Here is a 21089-nt window from a genome sequence, read left to right on the forward strand (position 1 = left end):
GGAACATTTTCAGAGCTCCCTCGAAACTTTACGTTATTCCTCCGGGATCTATCCTCTAGGTCAGGGGTGGCAAACACAAGGCCCGCGGGCCGAATCCGGCCCGCCGGACCTTGTAATGTGGCCCGCACAGCAGCCAGGGCCGGTCCGCTATGCCGACTCTGTGCAGAGCAGTGTCTACTGTGTGGTAGCGAGCAGAGCCGGCACTACCACACAGTAGACACTAGAGGGCGCTGGTGGGGGAGGCCAGAGAAACACCTCCTCCCGCCCTCTCTACTCTGTACTCTTTCCGGAGCTTGCTGTTCCTGCAGCCTGCACTGTCCCGGTACCGGCCGAGATATTAACATATGAATGGGCCACGGTAATTTGCATATCAATAAGCAGCGGCTCATTCATGTGTAAATATCGCGGCTCATTCATATATTCCCCCGATAAGCCAATTTCTCAAAAGAAATTAAGAGATCCAACTCTTTACACCCATCTGCAGGCGGGGAGGGAGAAATTCACCTCATCACTAACAAACGCTTGACGGCAAACAATGCCTTAGTTACTGCAGCAGTGGTGCAGGGATCCAAGTCAAAAGGCTCAATAACCCCCGAGAATACAACTTAGTATGTTAAAAAGAAATAGATACTGCAAATACCGTATTAATGCCATCCATTACACCCCTGCAATATCGCACAGCAGATGAATCTGAACCTGGTGCTAGGCCACATTTAGGGTAGCTGCTATCTACCCTAACACCAATCCTATTAAGAAATTCCAGAGTATGATATACCCTATGAAGTATAAAGAGTTGGGTCAACTGATGAGAGGCCGACAGGGAAACCCCAGGTGTAGCGGCCAGCGCCCCTTCCAACTCCTCATTGGACAATTGTCCAAGATCTAACTCCCATCCCTGCCAACATTTAAGTGGATATAAACTATGAAACAAGGCTGTTAAAATTAAATATGTTCTCGTTGGAGGTTAGAAGATTAAGGGGGGGACATGATATTCTTGTATAAACTGTGCAATGGTGACAGCAACATTGTTAACAAACTGTTCACGGTTAGCTCCGTAACAAAGACCGGAGGGCACCAACAAAAATTGGTGGAAAAAAAATGTCAACACACAGGGCGCTAGGGGTTCTTCACAGTTAGAGCGGTTAAGGTCTGGAACTCGCTGCCGCAGGGAGTGATTTCAGCTAAGAGTGTGGAAGCATTCAAGAAACTCTTGGACAAGTTCCTCAGAGAGCATAACATACAGGGGTACAGGTAAGCCTAAGAACAAGATCACACATGGACTCATACACACGCTCACACCTGCTCAAACATAAATGCACACACGCAATAGGTTGGACTTGATGGACTTACGTCTTTATTCAACCTCAAATACTTTGTAACTATGTAACCATCCTATCCATTTCTCTAAGCCATAACTCCAGTGTGGGGGGGAGAAGTGGAGATCCACCTACGTACCACCAGCCTTGACGCCGGGAATAGTGCTCGTTTAATGGCCACAGTCGTATGGGAGGTTGCCTCCGGTGCATCTATAATGCCCAGGATACAAACAAGTGGGGAGTTAAGTGAGGATTCAAAAATAGAGTTAATGACGTCCAAGACCTCGCCCCAATACCTTACTAGCTTAGGGCATCTCCACAGTAGATGAATTAAAGAACCTCGATGAGCATTGCATTTTGGGCCATTGGGGCAGCCCTGTACCAAATACGGAACAGAAATTGAGGTGTGCGATATATTCTGTGGATAATGAACAATTGCGTCAACCTGTGAGTGGGTGAGAATGAGACTTGTGTAACCCCTTGGAGTACATCTTCCCAATCGTCATCAGATAGAGGGCCTAGATCCGTCCCTGCACTTCAATGGCAGAAGAACCTCGGATTTGAGAAGGAGATGATCATACAGGAAGGAGATGACCCCCTTAGTGTGCTCTGCAGAGAGCACAGCATCCAGAGTTGGGGTGGGAGAAAATTTAGGGGGGCCTAGGCCAAATTGCGACCTTAGAGCATGTTGGACCTGGAGGAACTGGAAGTGGCATCTACTGGATAGACCGAAGGTGTTGGATAAATATTCAAAGCTACACAACTTGCCATCAGGGTACAGCTGAGAGACGGTTCGTACCCCGACACTCGTCCAATCAACTGTACCCCGCAAGGGGAGAAGCTTCGGGAGATTGCCATTCTGCCACAGAGGGGTATTGCCAGTTAGATGGATAATCCCCAGTGCTCGTTTGGCCGTGGACCAGACCTGTCCCATTACTCGTACCGTAGGGAGCGCAGAGTGTCTTTTGGTATACACATCACTGTCCAGATAACACGGGATCAAGACCTTTAAACAAATGCAAAAGGAGAGAGTATGACTGCAGTGATGACCCTTAGACGCCCAGGCTGTAAAATGCTGTAGTTGAGAGGCTATTTAGTATAGCCATGGGTTGGGCAGTGCAAGGCCACCAGAGGCCTTTGGCCTCTGTAAGACATTCAGGCGCAGTCTGGAGATGTTCATCCTCCAGACAAGATCTCTAAAAATACAGCTGATCAGGCGAAAGGTCTTCCTAGGGATCCAGAGGGGTGAATTATGGAGAATATAGAGTGATTGGGGTAGCCAGATCATTTTAATTAGGTTAACGCTACCCGCTACCGACAGTGGCAATTTGGCCCATGAGGTGCGTTGAGATCTAAATTTAGCCAAAAGAGGGTGTAAATTCAGTGTATTGTAGTCAAGGGGGGAGGCAGTTATCTGTATGCCTAAGTACGTAATAACCGACGACCTGTAGATGGGACAAAGCAGGAGCCAAAGGCATGTGCATAGAGTCCAGGGGAAGCAGGTTTGACTTCTCCCAGTTAATCACCAGACCCGAAAATTTAGCAAAGGCCGAGAGAAGCGACATGACGCTAGAGAGGGAGGACTCTGTATCAGCTAAAAATATAACACTATCTTTTCCTCCAGGTCACCCCGTTGAAAGCCTTTGATATCAGTAGAGTGCCGTACCAAAGCTGCTAAGGGTTCAATGGCAAATAGCAAAGGGGACAGGGGGCACCCCTGTCTAGTGCCTCGCTGCAGCCCAAAGGCGGCCTACAGAGTCATTAATTTTTATTCTAGCAGATGTATGGTAGTACAACAAACGGACCCAACTGCAGAATTTGGGACCAGGCCCGAAGGCATTCAGGACCGCCCAGAGATATTGGCATTCTACGCTGTCAAACGCTTTGGCGATATCCAGGGCTAGGAGCGCTTTGTTACCTGTGTTGTCGATAGGGAGATGCATGTATGTTCAAGAACACTGCGTATGTTTATAGCAGTGGACTTATGAGGGATAATCCCGGATTGATCCGAGTGCACCACAGAGGCGATCTTTCTAGACAGTCTAGTAGCTATTCCCTTGGCCAGGATTTTAACGTCATCATTTAAAAGAGAGTTAGGCCGGTATGATTCTGGCATGAGCAGATTTTTACCCTTCTTTGGCAAGACCACAACAGTAGCCTCATACATAGTAGGGGGAAGGTGGCCCATAGAGAAGGCATCATTAAATGTCTCCAGTAGGGTAGGGAGTAGCGAAGAGGTGTAAGTCTTGTACACTTCAATGGGAAGACCATCTGGGCTCGGAGCCTTACCATTAGTAAAACTGGCCACTGCCAGTTCCAGCTCCTCCTGGGTGATGGGGGCCTCCAGGTCTAGGCTATCCTCAGGCGTAAGGGACGGCAAAGGGACACTATCCAGATAATCCCCAGCTCAAAATCAGAATAATCAGCTCTTGTCTTGTATAAGGAAGTATAAAAGTCCCCGAAGACTTCAGATATTTTCCCCTACTCCGAGTGAATAACACAGGTCGGGTCATAGACAGCTCCAATATAGGTGGTAGGCTGTTGAGCTCGAGCTATCTGAGCCAGGAGCTTACCCGCTGCATCTCCCACAGCCCAGTACACCAGCTTAGGTGTACTGGGCTGTGGGCAGCCTGCGCGTTGAGCAGCCTGCCAAGCGCCCTCAGCACTTCCGCTTGGATCACCTATGTAAGCCCTCTCACAGTCAGCCAGCCTCTGGTACGCCAAATTCAGTTTACGCCTAGTCCTAGATTTAATAGAGCAGATGTTCTTAAGAATGGCACCCCTAATATAGGCCTTTAGTGTGTCCCAGACTACCCTTGTGGGTGCAGAGGGTGTGTTCACTGACAAAGAATGAGACGTCATTCTCCAAATTATGTGTGCTCCGTAATCAGTGTCAACCAGAAAGGATGGAGGCGCCACGGGAACATTGACCTGCTCCTGCGCAGGGAAAGCTGGACAGAAATCATGGAGTGATCCGATAAACATCTGGGGTGTATGACGACTTGTGAGGTATAGGGGACTATGTCGGACGTTCCCAGAGCGTAATAAATCCGCGCGAGAGAAAGAGAGAGCCATGAGTTTTAGAATGGCAGGTATATTGTAAATCAGTGGGATTAGACAGTCGCCACAGGTCCAGCAATTCCAGGCAAAGATTACTAAAGGGTGTGTTAAGTACGGAGGTATTGAGCGAGTTTTGAGGGAATCTATCCATGGATGCATTCATTACATTATTAAAATCCGCCACTACTAGGACCGGGAGGGGCAGCTTATCTGCCAGATATCTGGCTAGATCCTTGAACACATCACTGGAGAATGGCGGCGGGATGTAAACAGAGGCAATAACACAATGCAAGTCAAAAATGCGACAGTGTAAGAACACCTACCTCCCCGCATCATCCACCCTGATCTGTGTGCAGGAGAATGGTAAGTTTTTATGAATTAGAATGGAAACTCCCCTGGAGTAATGGGAGTGGTAACTAACCTGACAGAAGCGTCTGTTCAGGGCGCCTGAGGTGTCTAAAGTTAAATGGGTCTCCTGCAAACAGATAGTAGAGGGTTTAAGACGGAGGATATGATTGAAGACAGATTGTCTCTTAACTGCGTCTCCCAGACCTCTCACATTCCAGGAGACCAGAGTAGTTAGTTGAGCAGACATCCTATAATCATGGCATACAGTGAGAAGCAGAGAGTATAGCCAAAAGTATACATTAACACGTGGCTGGAAGAATGTCCAACAGTAGATGCCAAATGTAGAGCACCTGGGGGGAGAACATTTTTAAAAAAATAAATAAAACCAGGAGCATCCAACGTAGAGCACCTGGGAAACCGTCCAGGCAGGTAGGCCTTCGGGGAAAGGCAGCAACAGCCCGCATCACCCGGAACAGCCCGGTGTGCTTAGGTGACTCCTGCAGGAGGAGTGGAGTCGTGCAGTCATGAAGGGAATCTCCTCTCACATTAACAGTGGGAACATGGAGGTTACCTTGCGTAGACAAAACTTAGTGCCTGTAGGAGACTTGAAAGAGCAACAATAGAAGAAGGGGCTCATAGCGCTTTCAGAGGAAAATGGATCAGGCATCCGAACCTTGACGGTGAGCAAACCTTTCCAGCCAGGATGAAGCTTGAGAAGGGTGATCAAAGAAGTGGGTGTCTCCCTCAGCGACCACTCGGAGCCTCGCAGGATAAATCATGGAGTAGGCAAGGCGAAGGCGTTACTTCACTTCCTGGAACTTAGCCCTGCGCTGTTGAACCTCCCGGGAGAAGTCAGGGAAGAGCATGGCCTTCGAGCCAGCCAAGGATAGTTCACCCAGCTCTGTTGCCTTCCTCAGTATGCGTTCCTTGTCACGGTAGTTGATCAGCAGAGGTCTAGGGGGGCTATCTGAGCTAACAGTTTTCCTGTAGACGCGCCCTCTTCCTAGCGCATTTGCCGACAAAAGAAAAGACTATTGGGTGCCTTTTGAAGTACCACAGCATCTAGAGTAGCTTGAGCTTTCCATGCCTCACAAGTAGCTGCAGTAGGAGCCAAAATGAACATGGCTTCAGACCTTCACTCCCGCGCCTTGACCTCCTGTTCCCTACTCTGTTTTAACAATGCTAATTTGCCTAATAAAAAGGCCCCTAAAATAAGCCTTTAGGGAATCTCGAGAAATATCCTGTGAGGCAGATGATGTATTATACCTTCCATTATACCAGTTAAATACCTTCCCACACCCCTCGTCCCTCAATTTTTTGTGTTTCCTACCATCCAGGAACCTTCGTCATGTTTATTCTTTTCCTGACCGGTCGGCCTTGTGATCGCGGGTCCCCCCTCTGTGCAGCTCTGTTTTCAGGCTTTTGCTGTGTCTGTTGCCGTGATGTGGAGGGGTTCCCCCCTGTATGCCAAGGTTCTTTTCCTCCGTTTCTGTGACCCAAGGAGGAAGAATCCTGAAGCTCCCAGGCAGCATTGCCCTGTCCTTGCTGGTCCAGTGGATCAGGGGTGTCTGCACACTGTGGCTGGTGGGATCCGAAGGTGGAACGCAAAAAGGCACATGCTGTGCGTTCCGGGACTCCAGCGGTGATGTCAGATCCGGCGGCAGCTGCTGTCCTCACTTCCGCTGCATGCATCTCTGCAATTACACAGCTATCTCAGGACAGATTGTATGAGAAGAAGCCACTGCTGCTCTAATGGAGGGAGAGGGCAAGTCAGCTGCTATCGAGATCCAAGAGTGGGGTGAGTGACTCTGGTAGCCGACTGGTGCAGTGTTTAGGTGAAGAGCAGGGGGTGGTTTTTTTATTAGGCATTTTACCATGGTATTTTTCTGTATTGCCTAGGATCCTTCTCCATTTGAGAAAATGACACCCCAGGTTTCTGTTCCACCTATTGCTCCAACTGTCAAACAGAATAGAAAGTGCTGCTGTAACTCCTTCCTGGATATGCTAAGCCCTTCTGTGATTCATGCATGCAAAAATTCTTAGCTGCTGAATCTTCTACCCTGATGAAAGGTTTATTTGATTCAATGAGAACTGAAATGGTGGCAACTATGCAATCATTTAAAAGTGTCATTTCTGGGATGCTTCATCTACTCCTCCTAGAGTTCCGGAGATGCCTGGTCCTTCAGGATTGCAGTTTAAATCTGTACCATTGCTTAGAGATACAGATAGATTTAGAGAGAAAAGACTCAGCTTCAGCTTTTGATTCGGAAAGTTCATTTGAGGAAGGGGAGACCTTGGGAGAAGGGGGAGGATTCCCGAACCTCAAGGCATCTGTTTCTACTAGAAGATATGGACTTCTTGTTGCAAGCCATATATGCTACAAAGCACATCCCAGACTCACCTAGAGCTGTGTCAGTCCAGGATCGCCTTTATAGAGTGCTGGTAGAAACACAGGGTAGGTGTTTTCCGGTTCACCAATCTCTTAGTTAGTGGAGAGTGAGTGGAAGGAGCCAGAAAGAAAATTCTGGGGTTTTAGATCCTCGAAGCGGAGATTCCCCTTCGCTAAAGAAGAGGAAGAAAAATATTTCAAGTGTCCTAGACTTGATGCAGCTTTGGCACAGGTCTCTAAGAAAGCTGAACTATCTTACGAAGATGCAGGAAATATTAAGGATCAGATGGATCGGAAGGCGGAAGCGCTACTCCGTAGAGTTTGGGATGCTAATGCTGCCTCCGTGGCTCCAGCAGTGGCAGCCACATGTGTGGCACGCAATATGGACCTGTGGTTGGAACATGCTTCCTTGCACGTTTCTCAGGGGGCTCCAACTGAACAAGTACTAGAATCCTTGTCAGCCTTTGGAAAGGCTGTGGCCTATTTAGCAGATGCTCCTGCGGAAATTGTTAGGGCCACAGCACGGTCTGGGGCACTACTAAATTCTGTCAGACGAGCTATCTGTCTAAAATCTTGGGAGGGGGACCTTACTTCAAAATCTAGGCTTTGTTCTCTCCCGTTTGAACAAGGTTTATTGTTTGGTTCTGGCCTGGATGAGGTTTTGACCAGATCTTCTGAAAAGGGGAAAAGGTTCCCAGAGAAAAAGAAAATAGTGCGTAATAGACGTTTTTTTTCATCCCTCTCAAGAGCAAAAGAAGCAGGCCAATAAACCTCAGTTTCAAAAAAGTGGCTGGCCCTTTAATAGAAACAAGCCCAGAGGGGGGTGGTCGTTTCAGCTCCTGAGGCCGCAAACAAGGAGTCTTAAGTGATGCCATCACAAAAGTGGGAGGGAGGCTTTCCCTTTTTGTTTCTCTTTGGGAGAACATTTCGACGAGTCAATTTGTTTTAAATCTCTTAAAGCGAGGTTATCAACTGGAATTTCTAGCTCAGCCTCCCCAAACTTTTTATCTGACTACTTTGCCAAAGAGCGAGTAAAAGCTCAAGCGTTAGTATAGTGTGTGCAGCACCTAGCCTCACAGAATGTAATTGTTCCAGGGGGGCAGCAATTTCTGGGGTTTTATTCCCATGTGTTCTTAGTACCAAAACCATCAGGCAAGTTCAGGATTTTCTTAAATTTGAAAAAGTTGAATCAGTTTCTGATTTTTAAACGTTTCAGAATGGAAAGTGTTTATTCGGTTCGGAAAGTTCTCCAAAAATCGATATTTCTGATCACCCTGGATTTGAAAGATGCACTTTGCAATAAAGATAAAGCTGGGGATTGTACACTGGCAGTTTTGGGAACTTCCCTTCGGCCTTTCAGCAGCACCCAGAATTTTTACAAAAATCTTGGCAGAACCAATATAATTTTTGCTCCTCCAAGGCCAGATGTTCAGAGGTTGCTATTGTCACAGTGGGATAGAAGGGCAGGAATCCTTGGAGCAGGAGACGTTCGGGAGTCTCAGCTGGTGGATGTCGAGAGAAAGGCTATTAAAGGGCAGGTTATGGGGTCAGACGGATCCCATTTGCGTCACTACAGATGCCAGTTCTTGGGGTTGGGGAGCTCATATGTTGGGGCTGCAGGGACCCTGGCCTCGAGACTTGGTAAACGATTTATCAAATTTCCGAGAACTGTCGCCTGTGAAAGAAGTGTTAAGGGCGTTTCAGGCAAGCCTAGTTGGGAAGGAGGTGCAGGTGTTTTTGGGCAATTCCACCACGGTGGCATACCTCAACCACTAAAGGGGAACCAGGTCCCCAGCGCTACTGCAAGCAGCAGAGGAGATTTTTCTGTGGGCAGAGTCTTAAATATGTTCAATTTCGGCAGTCCACATAAAGGGAGTGTGCAACGAGACTGCAGATTTTCTGAGCCGCAGGCCCATTCATCAGAACGAGTGGGAGCTTCATCAGCAGGTGTTTGCATAAATAGTCGACTTGTGGGGACAACCGGAAGTGGACTTGTTCGCAAGCAGAGTCAACAAAAAGGTACCCCTATTTTTTTCCCTCTGCAGGGAGACAGGTTCCAGAGGGATGGATGCACTGGCTCAGTGCTGGGATTTCAGTCTGGGTTATGCTTTCCCTCTTCTGGTTTTTCTTCCTCGTATTCTGCAAAAACTGAGCAGGTCACGGTGTACCCTAGTTCTTGTGGCCCAAGAGAACGTGGTTCCCGGAACTTCGGGATCCATCCATCCTCCCTCCTTGGGGTCTGCCTGTGTGGAGGGGATCTGTTGTCTCAAGGGCCAGTCTTACATCCGAACCCGGACTTCTTTCATTTGAGGGCCTGGCTCTTGAGAGGCAAATCTTGCAAATAAAAGGCTGTTCAGAAAAAGTTGTTGAAACCCTTCTTTCTAGCAGAAAGTTAGTGGCTAGGAAAATGTTCAGTAAAGTCTGGAGAGTCTTTTCCACATGGTGTAGGCTCAAAACTCTTGGTTCACCCTCGGTTTCCGTCATTTTAGATTTTTTTTACAGGAGGGCCTGGATAAGAAATTGGCTGTCAGTACACTAAAAGTCCAACTATCGGCTCTTTCTGTATTTTTAGATTTCAAAATTGATGGAGGATACGTTGGTGAAACGATTTCTAATCGCAGCAGAACGTACTTGTCAGTTACAGGATAAGATTTTCCCTCCGTGGGATTTGTCTTTAGTTTAAGTGGCCTGTCTAATCCCCCTTTTGAGCTGATAGAAGAAATCTCTGTGAAATGGTTCTCTCTGAAAATGGCTTTTCTTCTAGCTATTACTTCAGCTGGACGGATTGGGGACCTCCAAGCAATTTCTATCAAAGAGCCTTATTTTATTATACTGCCAGATATTCTAAAGTCAGATCCTCTGTACTTACCGAAGGTGTCTTCCCAATACCATAGATCTCAGGATATTATTCTTCCTCCTTTTTGCGATGCCCCTAAAAATCCTAAAGAACAAATGTATCATATCTTAATGCGTCAGGAGGTGTTTGATCAAGTATTTAGAAGAGTCTAGATCTTTCAGAAGGTCTAGCCATCTTTTTGTTTTGTTTGCTGGTCCCAGGAAAGGTTTACAGGCGTCTAAAGCCTAATTAGCCATATGGATAAGGGAGGTGATCGCATATATTTATTATTCGGAAGGTCAGGAAGTTCCTTCCTCTATTAAAGCTAATTCTACTAGATCACTAGCTACATCTTGGGCAGAAAAAGCTGGGGCATCGTTGGACCAGATTTGCAAGGCAGCTATCTGGTCGTGACAGAATACCTTCGTGAAACATTATCGAGTTGAAGTGTTGTCGCAACAGGACCTCACTTTTGGTCGAACAGTGCTTCAAGCAGTGGTCCCGCCCTAAAGAGGTAGGCTTGCTTGGTGTGTACTTGATTGTCATCTCAGGTTGCTGGAAGATGATTGGAGAATTTTTTTGTTATAACTTACCGATAATGGGATTTCTAGGAATCTTCCAGGACAGCAAGCCTACTTCCCACCCTGGTTTTTGGTAATGCTTCTAGTTGTTGATGGATGTGAGTTTTTTCCACTCGGGCACTGGTGGAGGTTGTATACTTTTATCTCAACTGAGGGACAAGAGGGTGGGAGGGTATTTAACTGCTTTCTTAATTGTGTTTCCTGTGGAAGGAGGAGCCAATCATCTCTTAGGTTGCTGTCCTGGCAGATTCCTAGAAATCCAGTTATCGGCAAGTTATAACAAAACTTTTCTGTCTATCTATCCTGTTTCAGAGACTGTTGGTCTCTCACTCCTTGACGAAGAACTTTGTACTGGGACTAGGGCTGCAACAACTAATCGACTAAGTCGATCATAATCGATGATGGAAAATGTTGTCAATGTTTTCCATCATCGATTAGTTGCCCTGCTTGCGGCTTCACGCATGCCTCTTCTCACCCAGCTCTCACTGACTCGCCGCTGCCAGACCTGCCCACACCATCCACGATCATCACAGGGATATGGGGAGAAGACTGAAGCCAGGAGGAGCAGGCAATGGGGGGACGGCAGCCACTGACAGACCACGATCTCAGGAATAAAAGTTGCTTGGAGACTGCTCAGGTAAGATGTCAGGAAACTACAGGGAGATGAAGCGAACACGAGAGGAGCGGGCAGGGGAGGACTGCTCTGCTCATCTCATCATGGGCTCACTGTATGCTGCTTGTACAGAAGGGAGCGAGGGAGGGCAGCCTGGGACTGCAGGGAGAAAAGCACATGCCCGTGGTGGAGATGTTTCCCTCTCTACCCTTTGAAATGTCCCACCACCAACTCCCACTGCCTGCAATTTCCCCCACTCTTGGTACATTGCGCTGTATAATGTATTGTTGGGATTTGTATTCCTCTTTAGCTGATGGTATTCTGCATTCCGATGTATAATGTATTGCTGGTATTTTGTCTTTGTATTATTTGTGTATCACTTGGCTGTAGGTCCTCAAATCATTTCTGAATTGATGCTGATACTGTCTCTTCTGGAGGGTGGCTACTTTTGTTCCCTATGGTCTCTGTGTGTGTGTTAAAGTAGTCACTGCTCCAAGCTTGCTCCTGTGAGGGACTAGCAGCTCAATACAAACAAGTAGTCCATCATTGGAGTGATTTTTTTTTTTTAATACGATTAATCAAACTCAATAATTGGCTAACTAATCAATTATGAAAATAATTGTTAGCTGCAGCCCTAACTGTTCCCCCTGTTCGTTTCCCTGTGATGCCATGGAATCTGAATTTGGTTATCTGTGCTTCAGAAACCAATCAATTAACCCATCTACAGGTGAAACTCGAATAATTAGAATATCGTGCAAAGTTCATTTATTTCACTAATGCAACTTAAAAGGTGAAACTAATATATGAGATAGACTCATTACATGCTTGGCAAGATAGTTCAAGCCGTGATTTGTCATAATTGTGATGATTATGGCTTACAGCTCATGAAAACCCCAAGAACCCCAAATCCACAACCTCAGAAAATTAGAATATTACATGCAATCAATAAAACAAGGATTGTACATAGAACAATATCGGACCTCTGAAAAGTACAAGCATGCATATGTACTCAGTACTTGGTTTGGGCCCCTTTTGCAGCAATTACTGCTATTACTTTTGCACGATATTCTAATTATTCGAGTTTCACCTGTATATTCTCTCACATAGTGGTGTTTATTGTAGCCATCACCTCTGCGAGTCAAATGTCTGAACTGGCAGGCACACCACATTGTCCCTATGCAAAACCAGAAAGGGTTCCTTGCAGGATAACTGCAAGGAACCCTTTCTGGTTTTGCATAGGGACAATGTGGTGTTGAGGCCCAGAACCTACTTTTTACCTAAGGTAGTTTCTGCTTTTCACCTCAACTAGGACATTGCTCTTTTGTCCCTCTGTCCAGCTCCAAGTCGCCAAAGGGAAATTTCCCTTCATTGCCTTTGTTTATTTCAGAAAGACTGATTTGGTTTGTTATCTCGGATAAAACCCATAAGGGTACACCGGCTCTTCATTCCACTATCTCTAGGTGGCTCAGACAGACCATAAGCTTATAATCCTAAGGCTCAGGTTCCATTTTGTCCTGTCGAGGCACAAGTAAACGGTTTCCCAGATTTGCAAGGCTGCCATGTAGTCTCTTCTTTACACGTTCACCAAGTTCTACCAGGTAGATGTTGCACCCTCATCTGATGCCGGCTTTGGACGTGAGGTCCTTTTCGGCGGCTCTTTGAGCTGCATGCAGTCTACAGTTCTCTGTTTTATTGGGCCTATTAGCATCCTTTCCTGGCTGCTGGGTATCTCTGTGCTGCAGGCATATAACGGGCAGTAGCCCGCTATATACTGACTCTGGGTCATGGACTCCTATGTGTAAATGTACTCCTTTGACCCAAAATAGAAGTAAAGCCGAAAAAAGGTTTGGTTTTACTTCTCTTTTAAAGTGTATGTCAAGGCAAAATAAACAAATATGTGTGTATGTGTGTGTGTATATATGTGTGTGTATATGTGTGTGTGTGTGTGTGTGGTCGAAGCTTCTCTCTCTATTTCCAACGGACAGGAAACCACAGGAAGACCGGGGTCAGACTGACCTTCACCTCATTAGCATACAATGCTTCTAGACCTTTCTAAGGACAGACATTGTTCTCATCACCTAAAATGTCAACAACACTTAAAAAGGTCCTGGTAGGGAGAGGGATAAAACATTAAATGTGCATATATTGCAGAGATGTACTGTGTGTGTGTGTGTGTGTGTGTGTGTGTAAACACACAGTATCTCACAGAAGTGAGTACACCCCTCACATGTTTGTGAATATTTTATTATATCATTTCATGTGACGACACAGAAGAAATGACACTTGTTACGCTACAATATAAAGTAGTGAGTGTACAGCTTGTATATCAGTGTACATTTGCTGTCCCCTCAAATTAACTCAGCACAAAGCCATTAATGTATAAATCGCTGGCAACAAAAGTGAGTACACCCCTAATTGAAAATGTCCACATTGGGCCCAATTAGCCATTTTCCCTCCCCGTTGTCATGTGACTCGTTAGTGTTACAAGGTGTCAGGTGTGAATGGGGAGCAGGTGTGTTAAATTTGGTGTTATCGCTCTCACTCTCTCATACTGGTCACTGGAAGTTCAACATGGCACCTCATGGCAAAGAACTCTCTGAGGATCTGAAGAAAAGAATTGTTGCTTTACATAAAGATGGCCTAGGCTATAAGAAGATTGCATAGACCCTGAAACTGAGCTGCAGCACGGTGGCCAAGACCATACAGCGGTTTAACAGGACAGGATCCACTTGGAACAGGCCTTGCCATGGTCGACCAAAGAAGTTGAGTGAACGTGCTCAGCGTCATATCCAGAGGTTGTCTTTGGGAAATAGATGTATGAGTGCTGCCAGCATTGCTGCAGAGGTTTAAGGGGTAGGGGGGTCAGCCTGTCAGTGCTCAGACCATGCGCCACACACTGCATCAAATTGGTCTGCATGGCTGTCATCCCAGAAGGAAGATGATGCACAAGAAAGCCCACAGTTTGGTGAAGACAAGCAGACTAAGGACATGGGTTACTGGAACCATGTCCTGTGGTCTGATGAGACCAAGATAAACTTATTTGGTTCAGATGGTGTCGAGCGTGTGTGGAGGCAACCAGGTGAGGAGTACAAAGACAAGTGTGTCTTGCCTACAGTCAAGCATGGTGGTGGGAGTGTCATGGTCTGGTGCTGCCGGCACTGGGGAGCTACAGTTCTTTGAGGGAACCATGAATGCCAACATGTACTGTGACATACTGAAGCAGAGCATGATCCCCTCCCTTCGGAGACTGGGCCACAGGGCAGTATTCCAACATAACGACCCCAAACACACCTCCAAGACGACCACTGCCTCAATACTTTATGTTGTAGCAAAATGTAATTTCTTCTGTGTCACATGAAATTATATAATAAAATATTTTCAGAAATGTGAGGGGTGTACTCACTTCTGTGGGATACTGTGTGTACACACACACACACACGCAGTACATCTCTGCGATATATGCACATTTAATGTTTTATCCCTCTCCCTACCAGGACGTTTTTAAGTGTTTTTGACATTTTAGGCCTGGAAATTACTTCAAATCCCCCAGAAAATTGGTGGCAGTTGCAAATTGTCGCATGAAATTGGTGCAACTCAAAATTTTAGTAAAAAACACGCTTACATTAATTTTAGGGCACAAAAACACAATATTTTACCCATTTTTTGTAGAATAAAAAAGAGGAAGTTGTGCCGAATAAATAGATGCCAAGCTTAAACATTGCGTGCGGTCCCGAGCCTTTTACTGGCCTCTCGAAGCGATTGAGCGGCTGTTTAGCTGCCAGAATCACTTCCAGTTTAAAGCTAACAGTCGGGTTTACACAGGTAATCAGACTGGCGGCAGCCTGTTTGCAGGGGCGCGCTGCCAGCGACGTATGACATCTCCTTGGCAGCGAAAGGGTTAAAGGACCTGCAAGTACTGGAAAATAACTATTGAACAGCCAGAAATGTAGTTGCCGGCACACAACGGCTTAGGAGCTAATACACAGCTTTTCCGTGGACTGAGTGATATGGGCCATCCCAGTGTCTGTCGCTTAGCTACTCAACCACTCCATATTTTAACTCTCTACATTAGTCCAAAGTAAAAACTAGGAGGGCTAATTGATATAACGCATGTAGTGTGCAGAGGACACAGGGATAGCTTTGGAAGTTTTTTTTGTTTTTGTTTTAGCATTTTTTAACCAGATTCAACTAAATGTTTCCAATTGATATATTTAGCATAATTATGAACAAATATAAGAAGTTCATTGTTAGGATTTACATACAATTTAAAGTGACTAAAGACATGACTTTTATTTTGTTTAATGCCATTGCTAGATTTACAAGTTTGTAGTATTAATAATTAGCTTTGTAATCAAAATAATGGCAAATAGGTCTCTGAACAACTTTCAGTAATGTTATTTGTTTGCAGGAACGCTCTAATGTTGCAAATTTCCCTGGCCATTCTGGTCCTATATCATGCGTGGCTTTCTCAGAAAATGGGTATTATTTGGCAACTGCTGCTGATGATTCCAGTGTCAAACTGTGGGACTTGCGAAAACTGAAGAACTTCAAAACTCTTCAACTAGAGGAGGGTTACCAGGTATTGCATAATAACATTATAATGGATAGTATGTAACACTTGATTCAGTTTTAAATGTAACTGTAGGTTTGTGATTTATATTTTGCCTCCCGAATGCATTTGTAACTGTATATTTTTAGAGTTCTTATATTTTTATATTTTTTTAGTTTTTGTAGATCAAGCAGGAAATAGGCAGTAGGGAGTTTGTCTCTCTCTCAAGTTCTGTTTTAAGTTATCCTTGGAAAGATTTCCTCGATCTCCCTGTTTACTTTTAGAAGTTAGAACAGACAAAATAGCAAGTGAGGGAAAGCTCACTAACTGGAACATAGCAGATGTGAAAACATCTGTCAAGTTTCTACTGCTGTCTGTACTGTGTCCCATTAATGATTTACAGCAATAAGAACAGGAAGTGAGAGCAATACAGACCTTTGAACAATTACATATTTATCCCAGGTCTCAGGTGTATTAAGCCAGAGACAGCCAGACAGCTAGAATTTTTAGAAAGAAGGAACTTGGTGCACAGTACAACATAACCCGGCCTCTTGATGTGTTTTTTTTTTCTTTTTATCTTGTGCTCCAGTCACCCCTACCAGAATGCATAGCTACAACCCCAATTACAAAAAGTTGGGACGCTGTGTAAAATCTACATTAAAAACAATTATTTGCAATTGTCATAAACCCTTATTTTATTCACAATAGAAAATAGAAAACATATCAAATGTTTTAACTGAGAAAATGTACCATTTTAAGAAAAAAATAAGGTAATTTTGAATGTGATGGCAGCTACACATCTCAAAAAGGTGGGACAAGGCCATGTTTACCACAGTGTAGCATCCCCTCTTCTTTTAACAAAACTCTGTAAACATCTGGGAACTGAGGAGACCAGTAGCTGGAGTTTTGGCAGAGGAATTTTGTCCTATTCGTGCCTGATTATAGGATTCTGACTGCTCAACAGTCCTGGGTCTTCTTTGTCACATTTTTCTTTTCAAGATGGTCCTAATATTTTCAATTGGTGAAAGGTCTGGACTGCAGGCAGGCCAGTTAAACACCCAGGCGCTTCTACTACGAAGCCATGCTGTTGTCATAGATGCAGTATGAGGGTTTAGCATTGTCCTGCTGAAATATGCCAGGATTTCCCTGAAAAAGATGTCATCTGAATGGGAACATTTGCTGCTCAAAACCTAGATATACAGTGCATTCAGAAAGTATTTAGACCCCTCCCTTCATTTTTTTCAATTTTGTTATGTTGCAGCCTGATACAGTTTTTAAATTCCTTTTTCCATTATTCTGCACTCAGTACCTCATAATGACAAAGTGAAATGTTTTCAAATGTATGAAAAAGGAAAAACTGAAATATCACATTGGCCTAAGTATTCAGAACCTTTACAACAACACTTGAAATTTAGCTAAGGTGCCTCCCATTTCTCTTGATCCTTGCTGAGATGTTTCTACACCTTGATTGGAGTCCACCTGTGGTAAATTAAATTGATTGGACATGATTTGGAAAGGCACACACCTCTATAGAAGGCCTCACAGCTGACAATGCTTACTGTATTAAAGCAAAAGCCATGAGGTCAAAGGGACTACCTGCAGAGCTCAGCCAGGATTATTGCAAGGCACAGATCTGGAGAAGCCTCCAAACAAATTCTGCTGCATTGAAGGTTCCCAAGAGCACAGTGGCCTCCATAATTCTCAAATGGAAGAAGTTTGGCACAACCAAGACTCTTTCAAGAGCTGGTCCCCAGCTGAACTGAGCAATTGGGGAAAAAGGTGACCAAGAACCCGATGGTCACTTGGACTGAGCTCCAAAAATCCTGTGTGGAGATGGGACAAAGTTCCAGAAGGACAACCATCACTGCAGCCCTCCACCAATCTGGCCTTTATGGCAGAGTGGGTGGACGGAAGCCTCTCCCCAGTGCAAAACAAATGAAAGCCCCCTTGGAGTTTGCAAAATAAAGCACCTGAAGGACTGCAAAACGAGATTATCTGGTCTGATGAAACCATGATTGAACTGTTTGGCCTCAATTCTAAAAGTTATGTCTGAAGGAAACCAGGCACCGCTCATCACCTGCCCAATACTATCCCAACAGTGAAGCATGGTGGTGGTAGCATCATGCTGTGGGGGTTTGTTTCAGCAGCAGGGACTGGGAGAGTGGTCATAGTTGAGGGAAAGCTGAATAGAGCAAGAGAGATACTCAATGAAAACCTGTTCCACAGCACTCAGGACCTCAGACTGGGCAGAAGGTTCACCTTCTAACATAACAATGATCCTAAGCACACAGCCAAGACACCGCAGGGGTAGCTTATGGACAACTTTGTGAATGTCCTAGAGTGGCCCAAACAGAGCCTTGACTTGAACCCTATTAAACATCTCTGAAAATGGCTGTCCACCGACTGGCCTCATCCAACCTGACTGAGCTTGAGAGGATTTGCAAAGAAGAATGGTAGAAAATCCCCCAATACAGGTGTGTAAACCTTGCTGCCTTGTTACCCAAAAAGACTTGAGGCTGTAATTGCTGCCAAAGGTACTTGAACAAAGTACTGAGTAAAGCGTTTAAATACTTAAGTACATGGGATATTTAAATGTTTTCTTTTTTAATAAATTCAGACATTTCTAAAATTCCCCACCCCATAATGCCACACTGTCATTATGGGGTACTGAGTGTAGATTAACCCCTTAAGGACCCTTTTGCTGCCAAGGCCTTTTTTTTTCCGCGCACATATCATCCACATTTTAGGCCTGAAAATTACTTCAAACCCCCAAACATTGTATTTTTTTTTTCCATTCAAAATTTGTATTTTATTGTTTTTTGCACAAAGATAAACAGAATACAACGGTACTACAAAAGAAAGAAAACAATGTCTCCTGCACATGGTACAATCCGCCCCATTTGTTAGCTGCACATAATATTCAGATTACGAAACGTCTCCAACTCGTCGAGATCTGTTAGCACAGAGGAACTGTGTATTGGTTTGGAGGTCTCTCCTGTACCTTGTCAGTATTGGCCTCCAGCGGGTGTCAGAAGGAAACACAAGAGAAAGGGAAAATAAGAGAATAAAAAGAAAGAAAGATACAAATACAATGAAAGAAAGCTCCGCACCTCCCCCTCTCCCCTCCGGGGGCCTACCTCCCAAATTAGAGCAGTCCCGACCGTCCACTAACCCTCTGTTTACAACTCGAAGGGCCCCCCTGTTCGCCCTGTTACCTCCCCTCTTCTCTAATGTGGTCGAACTCCGCGCTACAGCAGAACACCGCCCAGGGTGCCCATATTTTTGCGCACCTGTCCATACGGTCGTGTTTGGTAGCCATGAGCTCCTCCATCTCACAGATATGCCCCACCTGTTGGATCCATTCCCTCAGCGTGGGGGCTCTAGTCTCCCTCCATAGCCTATGAATGAGTGATCTGGCCGCGTTGATCATGTGCTTCTCCAGGGATTTGGCCGGGCCTCCTCTGGATTGGTCATGGAGATGTAACAGGAAGACTCCCGGAGAGTATTCCACCTCCCTTCCCAGAATTTTACACATCAATCCATGCACCTCCTTCCAAAATGGTTGGATGGAGGTACAGGACCAAAAAATATGTAGCAGGTCTCCACATTCTAAGTTGCAACGCCAGCATTCGGTTGGTATCGCGGGGTCCATCTTATGCAGAATTGCAGGTGTTCTGTACCATCGTGTAAGTATTTTAAAATTAGTCTCTTGTGCTTTACTGCTTATTGAGCATTTGTGGCCCCACACGCAGATCTTTTCCCAGGTATCCTCCGAAATCTCCCGTGCCAGATCCCCCTCCCATCTCCTCAGCGACTGTGAGCGCTTGGATGAATGATCTGTCAGTAATGCATAGAGCCAGGAGATCAGATGTCTGGAAGGTCCCTGGCCCGTGCATGCCTTTTCAAAGGGTGACATGCCCCTGGCAAAGTCTCCCTTTCCGCTATTGAGGTAGTGCCGCACCTGCAGGTACGACCACCAGGGTACCCGCCCACACCTGGACATCTCCTGTAGGTCTATTCTGTCTAGGAATTTCTGGTTCTTAAAAAAGGTGTGTGCTCTCAGCGATTCCAGGGGTTGCCATTGGCGTACAAACTCCTCTGTAGAACCCGGTTGGAATGCTTTATCTTCCAGTGGGGTCAGGGGTCCCTCATGGGAGGTCAAATGTTTCTTGCGTTTGAGCCCTGTTAGTACATGTAGGGACGCCTCAATAAGAGGGTGTATTGCTATGTCTGGGTGCCTATATCTGTCCAGTATCCACGCAGCTGAGGTCAGTGGTTGTTCCGTTCAGGACACCTCCATATCCACCCATAGTTTAGAGCCGCCATTGGCATGCCAGTCCACTATCCTATTAAGGTGACAGGCTCTATAGTATCCATAGGTGTCTGGGACTCCCAAACCCCCCTTTTGTCTTCGGGGTTTTCAAGAGGGACCACAACACTCTCGGATTTTTATCCTGCCAAATAAAGCGTCTGAATTCCGCATCTACATGTGTAAAGAACAACCCTGGTATTCGGATCGGAATTGCCTGGAACATATAGAGCAGCTTTGGCAGAACAATCATCTTAACCAGAGCGGCCCTTCCAAACCAGGAGACAGAAAGGGGCCTCCAGCTCTGGAGAGCCCGCTTGACCGTCGCCAGGAGCGGTTGGAAATTTAGTCTAAACAGATCTGCTATGGAGGAAGTGAGGTATATCCCCAGATATGTTATGGCCTGTCGCTCCCATCGTACCCGGAATAAGCTCTGAAGGTCTGTAGATCCGCCTCCTCCATCATTCAGGGCTAAGGCCTCCGATTTCGTGTAATTGATGGAGAGATTAGATAGGTCCCCATATTCTTTAAACATTTGGAATAGCTTCACCATGGAGGTTCGTGGGTCCGTCAGGAGAAACAGCATATCGTCCGCATAAGCTGCCACCTTATGCTCTGTGCCTCGCTGACCGACCCCCTTCACCTCCGGCTCGGCCTGCACCATACGAAGAAATGGTTGCAGTGTCAATATGAAGATGATGGGGGACAGGGGACAACCCTGTCTCGTACCGTTTGTAATTGCATACGGAGCGGAAATGGAGCCCGTGGTACGGACCCTTGCCCACGGGTCTGAGTAGATTGCCCCTATCCAACCCATCATCTGTCGGCCAAGACCCATATGCTTAAGGACTTCCAGCATAAAATCCCATGCGATCCTTTTGAACGCCTTCTCCGCATCTGTAGAAAGCACAATCGCCTGTACCCGCCCTGCCTCTGCTAGGTGGATAAGGTTGATTGCCCGTGTCGTCTTGTCCCTGGCCTCTCGGCCTGGGACAAAACCCACCTGCTGTTCTCCCACCAAAGTGGGGATGTGCGGCAGAAGGCGATTCGACAGGATCTTGGTGAACAATTTCAAGTCTACATTAAGC

General features: G+C 45.8%; 1 protein-coding gene across 1 annotated transcript in view; it reads left to right on the top strand.

Annotated features, from left to right (window-relative positions):
• Nucleotides 1-21089, top strand: part of PRPF19 (pre-mRNA processing factor 19) — a 220285-nt gene that overhangs the window by 135754 nt on the left and 63442 nt on the right. The window contains exon 14 of the mRNA XM_018571734.1: nucleotides 15552-15722. Within this exon, the coding sequence (XP_018427236.1) occupies nucleotides 15552-15722 (171 nt within the window). The remainder of the gene's footprint in view (nucleotides 1-15551; nucleotides 15723-21089) is intronic.

This window comes from Nanorana parkeri, unplaced genomic scaffold (assembly GCF_000935625.1).
Source record: "Nanorana parkeri isolate BGI_ZX_2015 unplaced genomic scaffold, ASM93562v1 scaffold1824, whole genome shotgun sequence".
NCBI classification, from domain to species: domain Eukaryota; kingdom Metazoa; phylum Chordata; class Amphibia; order Anura; family Dicroglossidae; genus Nanorana; species Nanorana parkeri.